The sequence below is a fragment of the Daktulosphaira vitifoliae genome, unplaced genomic scaffold (assembly GCF_025091365.1).
Source record: "Daktulosphaira vitifoliae isolate Bord-2020 unplaced genomic scaffold, ASM2509136v1 Scaffold_1, whole genome shotgun sequence".
NCBI classification, from domain to species: domain Eukaryota; kingdom Metazoa; phylum Arthropoda; class Insecta; order Hemiptera; family Phylloxeridae; genus Daktulosphaira; species Daktulosphaira vitifoliae.
In genome coordinates, this window is record NW_026099572.1 from 63,050,684 (window position 1) to 63,066,760 (window position 16,077).

The 16,077-nt window shown below is 24.5% G+C and overlaps 2 protein-coding genes across 10 annotated transcripts in view; both read right to left on the reverse strand.

The window, feature by feature from the left end:
- The window catches only part of LOC126894805 (glutathione synthetase-like), a 65,640-nt gene extending 55,862 nt beyond the window's left edge, over positions 1 to 9,778 (reverse strand). For 3 of the 8 annotated variants that reach the window (XR_007701512.1, XM_050666089.1, XM_050666083.1), the window contains exons 1-6: positions 9,274 to 9,408; positions 4,959 to 5,061; positions 4,700 to 4,883; positions 4,195 to 4,270; positions 1,830 to 1,966; positions 381 to 423 (exon numbers count right to left, since the gene is read on the reverse strand). Coding sequence is in view for 7 of the 8 variants with exons in the window: in XM_050666089.1 (XP_050522046.1) it covers positions 381 to 423; positions 1,830 to 1,966; positions 4,195 to 4,270; positions 4,700 to 4,883; positions 4,959 to 5,061; positions 9,274 to 9,276 (546 nt within the window). In the remaining variant the exon portion in view is untranslated. The other 5 variants (XM_050666085.1, XM_050666087.1, XM_050666084.1 and 2 more) reach the window with 5 other exon arrangements.
- A 464-nt stretch (positions 9,779 to 10,242) lies between these two features.
- LOC126894804 (RNA exonuclease 5-like) lies at positions 10,243 to 16,055 on the reverse strand. Of its 2 annotated transcripts, none has more exons than XM_050666082.1 (9): positions 15,938 to 16,055; positions 14,177 to 14,667; positions 13,976 to 14,118; positions 13,729 to 13,910; positions 13,323 to 13,618; positions 12,375 to 12,569; positions 12,121 to 12,313; positions 10,826 to 10,966; positions 10,243 to 10,651 (listed from the first exon to the last, which is right to left on the reverse strand). In XM_050666082.1, the coding sequence occupies exons 2-9, from the start codon at positions 14,330 to 14,332 to the stop codon at positions 10,311 to 10,313; spliced, it is 1,647 nt and encodes a 548-aa protein (XP_050522039.1). In that variant the 5' UTR covers positions 14,333 to 14,667; positions 15,938 to 16,055; the 3' UTR covers positions 10,243 to 10,310. The 2 variants fall into 2 exon arrangements, with proteins under 2 accessions (XP_050522039.1, XP_050522038.1); XM_050666081.1 differs by having other exon boundaries at positions 15,927 to 16,050.
- Between the last annotated feature and the right edge of the window lie 22 nt (positions 16,056 to 16,077).

Below are 16,077 nucleotides of genomic sequence, written 5' to 3' on the forward strand. Positions count from 1 at the left end.
TATTGATATTAAAAAATAAATCATAAATTTAGATATATTTTAAAATGTAATAACTCTTCTTCTGATTTAGTATTAACTATACAAAAGACTGTAATTTAAATTTTAACTATGAATCAATCACATCAATTAGTTTGATGATAATTACAAAAAATAATAATTAAGTCATTACAAAGTTGTCCCACGATGTTCAGACAATTTGCCTTATGAAAATTATTGATTTGTCAAAACATCGAGGAACAATTTGTATACAGTTAATTGGTAAATTAAAAATTAGGAAGTATAAATAATTTTAACGTTTACAAAATAGTGTAAATATAATTTATTCTTCCATATTTGTTATTATTAATTAAAACTTATCAATATAAATTTCTAAATCTTACCATTTTTAATTTATCCAAAAAACCCAATTGTTGTAAAACGAATCTGAAAAATATCGTTACTTTAATATTATTATAGTTTTATTTGATATTTTATAAGACCTCTGTCATCAACGTTACTCTTTCAATTATTCAAGTTGGATTTTTATAATTAACATATGGTATAATAATATAATACATACAAATTTTTCAGATGTAAATACTTATATGCTTGAATTTACTAACAAACTTAATCGAGATAAGTGACATTCGAGGTTATTTAACTGTTATACAGTTAATAATACTAAGATGATTGCTTTAGACGTTCTTGGATTTTAAACATAATTATACAAAGAGTACCTGTGAGGTAGAGCTGTGGATGAGATCCCACCAAAACTCGATGCTATGGTATTCATTTCAATTTGTTTTATAGACATAGAATGACCTATGTCCAACATGTAGTCAGATCTCAATAACCCCAAACATCGAGACTGTAAATTTACAAATATGCTTTTCTTCATAATATTATGATATACGAACATAAATCTATTAAGGGCATGCAACACACAACGATTTTACATTATATACAAGCAAACACTTATTTTTTACTTAATATATTTACAATCAATAAATCTACTTGATTGTTTAAATTGTTCATTTATAAGTGAGAATGTATTGTTAACAACGAAGTGGAGAAAACTAAACATTCACTATATATCAGTTTGTTACAGCTTCTGATATTTAATGAGATACAGAGTTAATTTTAAGATTTAATTATTGACTTCTTAATTATTCAAATAAAAAGTTTACAAATTTTTTATCTTCACAAACGTATTATTATTTGAATAGCCGTTATATAACCTGAATTTATGTATAATTAAATTATTATCTGGATGAATTGATATGATCTCTTTCATAAATATATTAAAATTAATTTTATTGAGAAATGAAATTAAGTTTAATTATTGTATAGTTAACTTCTAATATCTTATATCATATTAAATGCATACATGCATGAGTAGCAGTTTTTTTAAAGCAAAATCTAGGCATTATACATTTTTTTTTTTTTTTTGGTGACACTCCATAAATGTTAAGGTTTAAAGCAAGTGTGCATTGAGAAAATAATTTGTTAATGGGTACAGCATAACAGATATGGTGTATTAAAAAATTATGACTGAATACGGAATTTGGCAGTTACACGGTGTGTAATTATTGAATTACACGCTAAAAATGAATTTATCACTTATTAGATAAAAATCTAAATATTGAGGCACTTTATAAATTTACTTCTTGCATTTAAAAAGTAATTGATAAAAAATTACTCAAGTCATTCTCATTTTTATGATAAAATAAGAAAAAGACAGAGGTCTAATTGAATATTAATTACTAAATTTAGTATACACCTAGTATGATTCTATTGTGTTATAGTCTCTTATTTTAGTCTCTTAAGAAACTAGATAATTTATTCCTGACCTGTGTATATTACCGGATAAAATACCAAGCCAACCAAATCCACAAGCAATTGTGTTTAATTCAACTTGTTTGATATTATTACCATTTTCGTCCATTTGATGCATTATGTCTGAGCGTAACAATCCCAAGCTCATGCGCTTAAAAAGTCATCGAAGCTAGAGTACCTATAGTACCCATAGTACTAACTTTTATAGCTTTGAGAAGTAGCATTAATATACATTATAATGTACATAAATGCGTGTTTTAAAGTACAAATTTGTGGATACATAATTTTAAATTTTGGGTATTTAATTAATAAACATAAGAAAATAGCATTTATACATATATAATTTAGTTTTTTCAATGAATAAATTTGTCCAAAAATAAATATAAATACTGATAATATCAAAACAGAAAATAAAAATTGGAATTTTCTGATAGTTATTAAATAAAGATTAGTCGATTTTTAATTAAAAATATAAAAGTAAGTAATTAACACGCAAATTTAGAATTTAAAATCTAAAATATAACATAGGCTTAACTAAAATAGATTTAGAGGGAGCTACATTTTTTTTTTCACTAAAAAAATACTTTTCATACATCAATTATTATCATTTTATAAATGTTTGAGGTGCTAATTTTTTAACTGAGAGGTTTATAATCCCTAGCTCTTGTGACAGTGTAAAGCAGTAAAAGAAGATAAAGCAAAAATAAGTTGTAAAAAAAATGAAATAAAAAAAAAATAAACCAAAATTTAAAGCAAAATTTAAAGCAAAAGCACTAGATTAATTGGCAATAAACAAAAAATAAAAAAGTAAAAAATATAATGAAAAAAGTAATTGATACTTAAATTATGCAAGGAACATCGGAAAAAATTATACAACAAATAATTTAATTAATAATAAACAAAATCCAAGAAAAAAAAAACATATTTAATTTAATTAAACTGCGAATCCAGCCGTCCGATTTATATATATAAAAAAAAATAATTATTAGAGAAATAAAAAAATTATTAGAGAGAATTAATTATAAGAGAAAGTATACAAACTAAGATAGTTTTGAGATTGAGGTTTATTTTAGTCGTATAAATGATAAGTTATAAACAAAATGTGATTTATAAATTTTTTCCTTTATTACATTGATGATAAATTACAGTGCCGTTTAAAGTATTAATGTAATTCACTAAGTGCTTCAATTAGAAATTTTTTTGGGGAAATGGGTTACAATCATCAAATTCCTTTGATTTCATAACCCAAAGTTTTATATTAAAACGTAGAAATCTTAGCTTTAATTAAACTATAGATAAGTACTATTTTCAAAATGAACTGTGATTAATTGCTCAGCCCAGGTTATTAACAGGGCTCGGAAATTAAAGCACTTACTTATATTTTTTGAATAACATAATAAGTAGCAGAGTGCTGTAAATAAGTTTATGGCATGTTACGTAAAATTTGAATGTGCTTTTTTTTCTTATTTTGATGCCTTATTACATATTATGCTTTTTTTATTATTTTATTATTTGATGGTCATGTTATGAAAAGAGAGGAATCGGAAGCTGTAAGAACAGTTTTAGAAATGAATGTTGAAGAAAGAAGAGGTAAAGGAAAACCAAAAAGGAGACAGGAATGTAACTGAATGCGATTTGAGGACGGCTGATATAACCGTAGATGATGTGGGTAATATTGTCAAGTGGAAGTTTAGGATAAGGGTGGCTGACACCAGTAGTTAGGATTAAGGTGAGGAAAACGAAGAAGAAGATTCGATAGTAAAGATGGCAGTGAACTATATGACTTCAGCTATTTCTCCGAAGACTATTCCAGTGACGATATAGTTTACTTAAAATATGCCCCTACCCTATTACATCGGTTATTGTCGAGCGCACAATCTCAGCTAATAAAACTATACTGTCAAACAATAGGCGATCTTTTACATTTGAAAATCTCAGAAAACACTTAATAATTAATTGCAATAATGAAGGTAAGAAACATTTTTAAGTAAATAATTTTTTTGATAAAATAAATTAATTGGTTTTCAGCTATTAATTAAAATATTTTTTGTTCATTTTAAACTCAAGAAAATCAAGAAACACAAATTTAAGCTTTTTTTTATAAAAGATTTTGTTATATTGTTATTAATTAAACTCATTAAATTTAACATAATCCTTTATTTTTTATAGTTTTGGAAAATAGGCACAAATATCTAATATTTATTATAATAAGGGGAAATTTTTTAGATAGCTTTTTCATTTTTTAAGTGCTAATGAAATTTTTGATGATTTTAAGTGCTTCAAGTTCCGAGTCCAGGTTATTAACATAAGCATTAATATTATCATGAAATAAAGCTATACATTTTCAATTATAAAATCATGCGATTAATAAAATCATACTTGAGTGATTCCTTCTTCTCGAACTGTTTCGTACAACGTAAATAATTTGCGTGTGAACTCGTCGACTTCGATTGTTCTAAAGTAAATAAATAGTAAGCTATTAAAAGTAATCGCTTCACCAAGAAGCATGAATAGATATTTATTCATAAATAATACGAAAGAGAAATTCCTTTTTACTTAAAATTATTACTTTTATACATGTCAAATAAATTTTAAAAAAAATTCATAATGTTGCTTCATATTACCATATCTGTGAAATATTATTATACATATCACAAAAAGGGAAGAATTTCATAGATAACCCATAGACTACTAATAATAATCACCCTACAAAATGGAAATATATTACCATTAGATACAATGGAAATAATTCATCAGTAATAATTTAATAGCAAACAAAGGAAATTTTTCTATTAGTAAATTTTTATTATAAAAAATATTATTAGTAATAGTTATTATTATTAATACCATTAGATATATTTATAAAATATTAGTGAATAAATACTTTTTTAAGCATGATTTTAAAAATTCATGATCACGGGAAACTTTATGCATAAGTTCATTAAGTAAAGGTTGTATTTTTACTGCTTTTAGAAATTCATTTTTTGGGAAAACTGAAGGTAACAATGTAAATGGTACTACAGTCAACGAGTCACTGCTGAAATTATTTTTTGATCTTATACCTCCACCTATAAAACAAATAATTAAGCTCTATATAAATTCGAGTTAAAAATTATACATAAAAAATTTTGTGTAAAAATAACCATGCATAAGTGTCCAATCTTTAGTTTTTTTAATGAGATCTTGAAATTCATCTGTAGATAATCCAAAAGGAATTGATATACAAGGATTTAATCGATTCATCATCTAAATACAAATTGAACTGTTTTCAGTACTTGTTATACAAATAACACAAAAAAAATTGTTAGGGAATTTTTATTTAATTATAATAATATGTAGTTAAAATATGTTACTAATAGTTATTAGCTACATATAGAGCCAAGTATAATTTTTATTAATAAACAAGTTTATTTTTATATGGAATTAAACTAGTAATTAATAATTGAGGTGACTGAGTTTCAATATCAAAGTATACTCCACAATTAAATTTTAATTTCATATTTTTCAAAAATAAATGAAAGCATATCAATTGAAACAATTAATAATTTTCGAATTAATTTTAAAATCGTGAACTTTTTTTATACTACCTTTATTTATTATAAAAATTATTACACTGTGTCGTAACACAAAACAGAAACAGTAAGATGTGTAAGAAGAAGATGAGGATGGGTAGCCTGCTGTCTAGGTTTTCACGTGCGTGTTGTTGTACAGCAGTTACCGTGCTCGGCTGACACTCTGGGTTAGCTGTGGGTGTCGAAAGGCTGTTATTATAGGAAGGGAATAAGGGTAACACCTAGGTATGAGGTGTAGACGAAGGGTAAGACACAAATACTTTAGGTATAGGAGAGGATAATGAAGTACGAGGTGCAGACGAAGTGCGAGACAAAAGTACTCTGAAATATTGAGGAAAAGAGTAGATAGGTTAAAAAGGAAAAATCGAAGACTTTACTTTAAGCAGTAAGCCGGACAGCGACAACCGAGTACTGAGACTGATGAATGACACAAGGCACTGGAGTCGACTGACCAAGATGGCCAGGTCTTTTGGGTTTTTATAATAATTTGGACTATTGCCAATTTAATAATAAATGTTAATTGTTAACTCATCAGTCTCGGGAAGCGGATGGGCTGTCTGTATTTTATTATAATAAATTCTCACAATAATGATAATAATAATAATCACAACTGTAAATAATAAAAAAAATTACTAGCACCATTGAATTAGCAATTAAAGAGAAAATTAGGAAGATACATGATATTTAGAGTAAAGATATTTACTTGGAACACGTAATTTTTTTGGTTTAGAGTGAGAAGTGAAAAATATTCTTATGTAACGCTCCTCACTAAACAAGCCCCTAATTATACCATTGCCTGTTATGAAAATGTTATGTATATTAAGGTGCGTCATTTTGGTTTGTTTTTCTACATTTTTTTACCATATAAATAATGTTAAATTGGCCAAATTAAAAATGTCTTAATATATTTTGATACAAAAACATAATTTCATAATTACTTATTAATTGTTTTTAAAGTTTTAAGGCACACCGAAATTATTGTAAACATATAGTATTTTAATTTTAATTAAATTTTATATTTGTACATTGAGTATTAATATATGTCTATGTGTACTTTAGTATATTTGACTTCATAAAATAATAAATACTTTTATCATAATGGACCAAATGTAACATGTTAAAATCTTACAATGGAATGACATCGAGATATTTGATAAACAAAATAAAATCGTAATACATATTTGATTCTAAGTATAGTAATTTAGTTAGTTAGGTAATTGGGTAGTTAATTTATAATTATATTTTAAGGACAGGTGAACTCATAATTATCAGCTTCACTTGAATGAAATGTATGAGTGTACTTAATGTTGTATCTAAAATTTCAAAGCCGGAGTGCGGAAGCAAACATCGGAAGCTTAGTCCTTTTAAAATTGAAACATTACTTCAATTTTATAGTAACTAAACTTATTTTAATTATAAATATGTTTAATCAATGTTTTTATCCATTCTAATTTTAATTTACAATAGAATTGTTAAAAATGTTTTACAATATTTGTAAAATATTTAGCCATATATTTAGCAACATAAATCGTACAGTGGTGATGCTATTGATAAATTGTTTAATACTATTATTGAATTATTAATACATTTTTTGATCTATGTCCATACGGGTTCGTTAAATTACCTCTGTTATGACTTTATTTGACAATAAACGATTGGATAACATCTAGTTATCTAATCTATAAGTAAACAATACGGATTTAAGATATCTAAAATCGGCACCATATTTTATTATGCATTAATATTAATTTACATTAGTATTGAAATATTGTTACATGAGTGATGAGAGTTACAAGAATAAAACCACTGTGTATCACTTTTCTAAAATTTCTTCAAGACCCTTCCCAAAAGTCCACCTACGCCAAGATGTAAATAAAAAATGTTAAACCCTCAAAAATCTAAAATTCTTCAGGCCTGTATAATAATTCTTTATTATTCCAGTTATGATTATTACACTCCCGATAAATCCGGCACACTATGTATTAACTAATTTTACCCCTCCTAAAAAATTGTAATACAGCAATAAGTATAAATTTCTTAACATTTATTATTTTTGGGAGGGACTTTTTTTGATGACATTTTGAATTGATGATGGAACTCTTTTTATTAAATCATAAAATTTGTTTTTAAAGCTTTAATTGCTATTCTAATATTTCATAAAATTAATCGAATATCCAGATATTAATGTGAGCTAATTTACCCATTTAGCGGCAAATGCCCACTCAACCCTAACTTTTAATTTAAAAAAAAGCCACCAAGCATATTTATTTATACTTAAACCTGAACTTGGGATCTAAAAGCCAAAAATAATACATTAAGAAAAAAATTTATAAGACATTGTATTTTTTTTTTAAGCCACATGGTATTCTTAAAAAGTTTTAGGTCCTACTAAAATTTGCCTATATTAATAGATCACCTTCTAATGCTTGTGATTTACTCTTTTTAGATATCAAAGTAAAAAGCTTGAGATATCTAATAAACCTGATAATAGATTCTCAATGAATCTAACAATTCTCCATTGATACTAATAATAATGTTTAGAGAAAATAAATTACTAATTATTTTATATTTTTCATATTTATTTTTAATTGTACACAAGAAGTTTGAACATTTACCAAATGAGAGTTTTTAACTTTGATGTTAAACTGAAAAAGTATTTTTTTTATGATACAAACATTTTTTCAAGTTTATCTATGAAAATTTTCAGTTATTATTGGATCGATTTTAATAATCAATATGTTAAAAAAACCTAATTTTAATGTAGATGAACCAATCAACTCAAACAATTTGAAAATTTTAGAAATTTAAAAAAATATCTCAAAATTACACTACTGTAAAAAATGACATTATCAAAATAATTTTCTGCATTTTAAAACTGAGATTTTAATAAAATATACTAAAGACAATAATATTTTTATAGACTTTTTCTGAAAATCAGATTAGAAACTTAACGACAGGAGAGGTTTTAAAGATGTTCTGGAAGGTCTGATAACTTCTAACTTATATCAAATTAACCCTTTTAAAGTGTACTAAAAAATTAAAAAAGAAAAGTTCCTGACAATTGTTTTACCATGTGAAATAGACAGCCAAAGCAAAATATACCATTATTTTCAATTAAGTAAATTATTTAAGCATTTAATAATTTAAGTAAAATTTGAAATCATAGAAATTTAAATTGTAAATTATGAAATTTAACAGATTCACTGTTTTTCATGGCAGTGATGTAAGTCACTGTCAGATATCATCTATATTTGTACTAACTATGCCTCATTTCCACTTTGCTGTTTTTTTTTTTATTTTAATGAAATAAAATTGTTAGAAAATAGTTTTTATAAATTAATAACTAGTGAATATCATATGAATACATAATTGCACTAATAGATGTAGATGAAAATTAAACCTAATATTAAGAACTTGCTAAGCAATGTATATAAGTAATCAAAGGTTTTATACTATAAATATATTTGTTATCTTTCTTTTATAAGATTTATATTCAGCATGTTGAGATACTTTGATAAGAAAAATAAAACTTATTAAAATTAACGAGTAACTTGCTTCCAAAGAAACATCTAGCTACAATTATTTGCTTTCAAACAATGTATAGAAATTCAAATTAAATAATGATAGTTTTATAATCTATTTTAATGAAATTTTAAAAAAATAGCTCAGCAACATAGCAAGAAAGTTTAATCAATATATGGTTTATATGGTTATTAAAAGGTTATAAGCTGTCAATATACTAGACGTCTAAAAAAAATTTTTTTCAAATTAATATAAAAATGCGACATGACTATTAAACCATATCTATTCTGAAAACTATCTCGTGAATATTAAAACTAACCGAACTGAAGATAAGAACTAAAATAACATTTATTATGAAACTTACCATTAATGTAATTTTCTTAAACGGAATAGTTACAAATCAATAGAACACAGCAAAATTAGGTATATTTATTAATATTTTACAACTAATTATTACGTAATAAGCGCAACTAATTTCTCCTATCTGTCTCTAAAATACACCTACTTAATAGTAGTAATATTATTTGTAGTGTTTATTTGTTTTCATCGAGTTATGATAACATTCTCGAGCATCAAAACAATAATCGAACTTTTCATTTATCTTTAGACTACTTACTATAAATAATTATTATTTATAAATTTCAATAAAAAATAAAATATTTCAACATCATTAATTATTCATGATAATTATAATTTAATATCCTTCTTCAATGCAATATACCATTACACAAATGGATAAGATATCTTATCTGTTCTATGCAGATAACAACAATTATAAAATTACCTTGGAAATCAAGTGCTTTTACCAGTACCATTATCAGAACTATTCATTTCATAATTATCTATGGTACTAACACAGTACATTTTAATTCCATGTGTTTATCACGGTATAGATATTATCTATTTTGTGGTGACATTATCGCTAAAATCTATTGCTGTGCACAATATATAAAACTCCTTGATCGCATCAGCTTTGTTTATATTAAATTCTAATAATTTAAAATTGCATTTCATGTATAATTACAATTTATTATGTCATAATACATTTTTTTTAAAAACAATACAGGTACTTTTACAAAGAATTGATAATTTTAGTATAGGAAAGAATTAGTTTTTATGAATTCAAATAAAAATTACAAATGATAAATAAAAAAATATAAGAACCCATTCATTTTTTCTTAAATGTGTAAACTAATTTTTCATTTACTTATATTATATAAGGCATTAAAAAAAAAAGGATTATTATAGCAGTATTCCTTAATTTATTTAATTGTTTATATTTTGTTTTTAACCAGGGATTGAATCAAATAAAGTATATTAAAACTAAAGAATATAAGTTAATACATATAAACAGTTGTATATTTATTTGTTTAGTATAACATACATAATTGTACAATTTATCTACCAATCTTTCTTCAAAGTAGGTAATGGAGGTTGTTTAACATTTAAAAAACATAATGAGTTATTTTTATTGTAACCAAACCCTGTGAATAAAACAGCGCAAAGACCATACATAGGAATAGCTGCCCAATATTTTTCACACCATCGATTCACCAAATCTAAATTTTTCTTATTTTTCAATTGCATGTGAGCCATACAAAATTTATTAGAAATATCATTCATTGAATTGCACAGAGAATCAAGAACAGCTTTATTACTAGAATGTTCTTGTATAATAAATTGTTTGGTGGACCATAAGCCATCATATGCTTCTATAAACTGTTTTTTGACATGAATTGAACCTAAAAATATTTTAACAAATATTAATCAATTTACTTTTACTAGGTAACTAACTTTCACATTGAATAAGCCATTTGTAAAAAAAGTTAAAATAAGAAATAGTGTACCTTAAATGACTTAATCGTAATGTTTTGTTTAAAATTATTTAATGATTTATTAAATAACACAGATCTTACCTTGAGCAGAACTTTCTGTTATACATTTTAGCAAAACTATGAATTTTTTAAATGATTCTAAATTTTTTAATTGAATAGGTGTGTTAATAAATTCTGCTAATCTTTTTTGTCCTATTAAGTAAGCATCTCCATATGTTAATGCTAAACAAAAATTAATATTATTAATAATGCATACATTATATAAATATATATTTAAACATCATTTTAGATACATTTTTAGAAACTAAACTATAATGTATTTCATAAATTATATCACACTCCACAATCAAGAGAGCTATATATTCAAATTAATGTTGTTTGAGATTTTAGAATAGTTTTAATTTTAATTATTATTAGTATAATTTATTATTCTCTATCTGAATGTCAGCTATTTCTGTAAAAATTGATGTAAATTAAAAAAAAGGCTAAAACAAAAATTATACATCCAATGTAACTTTTATTAAAATTTGTTTATAACAAAATGCTGTTTTTAAATCTAAACCTTTTGCACTGATTGTTTTTGTTATACTAATATTTACTTTGTTATTTTAGCCTTATATACATATCTTTACTATTTACACAATTGAGCTTAAGCTTTGATCAATTTTTATAATTATGACTGTAGATCTTACTGAGTGAAAAAGTTGTATCTAAAAAATCTTGAAAGAGTAGATTGAAGAGTGGATTGTTACATATACAAGGAGGTTTACAATGTTTTGTTAAATCTAATAACTTTTGATCCAGCAAATATTTTGTTGCTTTTTTTTTATTAATTTTTGCAGTTTTGGACTTTTTTAAAGGCACATTTTTTATAATTTGCTTCTAATAATATTAAAATAATATTTTGTTTTTAAATTTCAAGATAGCCATTTTTTTTATAAAAAATTATGATGGATCAATAACAGTTTTAGGATAAGTACTAATTAAGTTACAAGCATTTTAATACTTGAAATGGGTATATTCTGCTTGCAGAATGCATATAGAACTGTTTTAACTGTACCCACCTATGCATTAAAATTCTTATAACTCAATAAGTACTTATCCTTAAGTTGTTATTGATCTATTATAATTTTTTTATAAAAAAATGGCCATTTTGAAACAATTAAAATAATCTTTCTTAGTATCGACAAATAATAAAAAATATACTTTTAACAAATAATTTTTAAAAAATGTGATGCAAAATAGGCACTGCATTAAAAATTAGGTTTGTCAAAACATTGTAAATCATTCTGTATATAACATATTTTAGCATAGAAATTCATGTTGAATAACTACAATTTAATATAAAAATACTAAAACTTTGAACTTATATTTACAGTTTAAAAGTTTTTGTTGTACCAACAACATTGAAGCACGGCTATCTTCAATTGAATCATGTCCATGTCTACCACTACACTGAATATTCATATTTAAAAATGATTTAGCTAAATATTTCAATTTACTCTTAGATCCTTTGTTCCCATTTAAATTAAATATTATACTCGTATCAATAATGTAAGGGTGAAATAACTGAAAAAATTAATATTAGTAAGAACACATTAATTTATAAATACAAATTCATCACAAATACCTTTAATGCATCTAAATCGCAGTTTAGTGATTGTCCGACTAAAATTGCATTAGCTGGAAATAATTTAATTAAATCTTCTTGAACATCTTGTAATGTTGTAGTAATACCATTTAGTTTTGAGGCAGTAATACCAGAATATTGGGTTAAATAGTTAGTAATCTTATTTGGGGGTTTAACCAAAGATTCATATACAACCTAAAAATAAAATAAAATATTACTTTTATAATATTATATACTTACATTAATTAATTTTATTTATTCCTGTTTAGTTATTCACATAATGGAGATAAAATATTAAAGTTTGATATTTAAACCAAAGATCAAACATAAAATTTGATTTTTATAGAGACTACACCTCACAAAATATATTTAAAAACCTATAACTCATTGAAAATCGAATATTGTAAACATTAATGTTTTTATTTCAATTAAATAATTTTAACATAAAAAAAATTGGGGTTATCATTTGAAAATTAAAGAGTTTAGGATCAAAAGGGTGATAGCAGAAAATTAATTTATCTTGTGAATAAGCTCAATAAAGATTTACTATTGTTAAAAAATAAAATAATGATTAGATTTAATATATTTGAAGGTACTTTGTGAGGTGTAGTTAGAGAATAATCCTGTATTTGATAAATTAACAAAAGTTTAAACTAAGCCGCCATTGAAAAACACTAGCGTAATCATGGGGGATATAACATTTATATTATGTCATAAATAATTATATGATAGATACAATTTTTTTTTTGTTTGGAGGTGAAAGTGAAAAATTTTCTTATGTATAACCCCCTCAAGACAAATCCCTAATTATACCTCTAGTAAAAACTATTATATACAGAGTAATCTGTTTATTACAAACCAATTAATCAATTGCTTGCAGAATATAAGTTTTTTTTTATGTTAGAAGTTATATTTTGTAGAAAATTATTAAAAAAACTCTAAACATACATTTAATTTTTCATCAACAACTGATACTCTAGTCAGTTCATTTCTACCTATAGAGGTGTAACACATTTCACAATCTATGGCAAACATCGGGCTATCTTCAGAAACTGGAAGATAATGATTCTGAGTGAAACGAAAACCATCATAAGAATATTGTGACTTATTGGTAGGTAAAGGATAATTATGCATCATTAATTGATTAAGAGATAATAGTAAGCTCAATTTAGAACACACTTCATCATGTTTCTTATTTTTTATTGATTTATTGAGAACTATTTCATTAGATTCACACTCCATTTCTAAAACAAAGTAAAAAAATTTTAAGCCATTATTGATAAGGAAAACTACTTTAAAGTTTAATTTATAAAATATTCTTTAGAATAAAATCTATCTTGATTGATATTAATACCTTTTTTTGTACACCAACTGGAAGGTAATTCAATTTCAAGAGGTGGTAAAAAATTATACTTAGGAAATATAGGAAAATAATTTTTAAAGGTAGAAAAGTCTTCTGGTGTTTCTATGTCTCCACTATCAATTAATAAAATACATGTTTGCACAACATTACATTGCATTTCTAAACTGCACCATCTGTAAGATAAATTTAAAGAATATAGTTTTCATTTCAGTTTCCTGATTGTTGAATCAGATACTACCTTGGCACATATTTTCCAGGCCCATAAACTGAATACAAAAATAATTCATTTAGTTCATTTATTGTTAAAGGACTTTCACTTTTTCCGCTATCATTAATTTGAGACTGCTTACCTCGAGCATTGTTTACTACTCTTGGGTATGACTAAAAAAATATAGACATAGTATTAGTCAAATAACCATTTTAAGTCATATATAAATACCTTTAATATCTTTTTTTTTTCTCGCAAATAATGTTTGAGTTTAATGTAGTCTTCTTGAGTAATTGATTTCTCTTTTTGTAATTTTTTATTAGAACAATTGTGGGACAAATTTTTACATAGATTTTCATCTAGTTTAAGTTTTTTACACACCGACATAATACAAAGAATTCTTTAGTAATAATTTTATTATAGTTAAAGAGTTAAAAGAAACATTTGATTACCCAGTACTAGACATTTGAAAATAAAAATCATAATTAAAGTAAGTCAGCAGAGGTTACTAAATAATTTTAAATAATTAATAGCATGCTTTTACAAATAATTTGATAACATAGAATTTTTTATAACTATAAATCTATGTTCTGTTATCGGTTAACAAAACCATGATTCGGTTATCATATTATCATACGCAAGGTAAAACTGTCTTATCTGTAATATTATCTTAAATCATGAAAGACATCCTTCCACTTATTTTGAGCCATTTTGAACACTATCTAAAAAGTTTATATTAAATTAAAGATTTTATGAACTTAATTAAAAATTACGTTAAAAAAAAAAAAGAGTAATTTAAATAGTTAGCAATTGCTTTAGCATAATTAATTATAGTTTATAAATAAATAAGACTATAAACATAGATTAAATACACATGTATTTAATCTATGCTATAAATTATAATAGTGAATTAATTTTTTTTTTGAACAATTAGGCAAATTTCTTGGCAGGGCCTATTATAAATTTTTTTTTTTTTTTAATTTAAAGGCTTTTTAAAAGATGAAACTTACATAATTTTAAAACAAATCGGCCTTGTTATTTTTTTTTAATTTAAAATTGTGCTAAATAAAAATTATTGTATAAATAGTTCATAACATTTCTATACATTTTAATAACGTATCCGATAATAATTTCTGTTTCACCTCACAAAATGTATTTTTGAAGATATTATCTACATACGTGTGGATTAAAGGAGTAATGGCCACCAGATTTATAGATTTGGTAGCCAATGATTATAACAGATGAGTTAAAAAGAAGGGCTAAATTGATAAAGTTGACGCGCAGGGGTGGATTTAGATGAAAACACTTGCTCTGTGTAAAATTAAAGAAAATTAAATTTCTCATGTGTTAATACATACTTATGAAACTTAATTTATAAATGAATTATTGTTTATTTGAGTGTTAAGTAGTCCACCGGTCTAAGTTTTAGCAAAGCAGGTGTATCTTTAGACAAAACAATTTACCCGGTTTTTTAAATATACATATTTCGGTTTCTACTCAATATAGGATCTTGAAATTTTAAAAATAAATTAAGCTCCAGTAACTTAGGACGCTCTAAAAAAATGAGCCTTTAATGTTAGGTCATTCTTTAACATATCTATCAAAATGTTCACTTTTGTTATTTACTCAATGACTCATTATCAAAATTAAAAAACAATTCCCGTTTAAATAGAACAATGAAATTTGACATAAAGGTATTACTAATATTGTAAGTTAAAGGAAAGCTAGAAATTTCTTAAATTAAAAGTCGCTTTAGGAAGTTTCTAAATGCAACGTTCTATCAATCAAAATTTTTAATTTTGAAAATATTTTTTAATTATAATGTATAATATACTTGTAAAAAATTAAAATATCACTCTTGATACTAAAACAAACATAAAAATAATATCCCCACTAAAACATTACTGTGAAAGTTATACTATTTAAGTAGTAATGCCTTCATTTTGGCAAAGTCTGTTCTTTCTTTAATTTATAAACTCACTTCACACGTACTTCTATGAACAACACTGTCCTTTTATTTGTATCGTGCAACACATTTTGTGTTGAACGTCAGTTTTTGGTTAGTTAACGTTTAAAATAGACTTTGCGGCAATGTCCAATGAAACTCGGGAAAAAACATTTTGTCATCTACA

What these genes read in the sequence shown, in the direction of transcription:
- LOC126894804 (XM_050666082.1), bottom strand. Translation starts at nt 14,332, where the DNA reads ATGTCGGTGTGTAAAAAACTTAAACTAGATGAAAATCTATGTAAAAAT. An exon ending in AAAAAAAAAAGATATTAAAG is followed by an intron (nt 14,119 to 14,176) that starts GTATTTATATAT and finishes ATATTTTTTTAG; the next exon opens with TCATACCCAAGAGTAGTAAA. An exon ending in CCTGGAAAATATGTGCCAAG is followed by an intron (nt 13,911 to 13,975) that starts GTAGTATCTGAT and finishes TTTATCTTACAG; the next exon opens with ATGGTGCAGTTTAGAAATGC.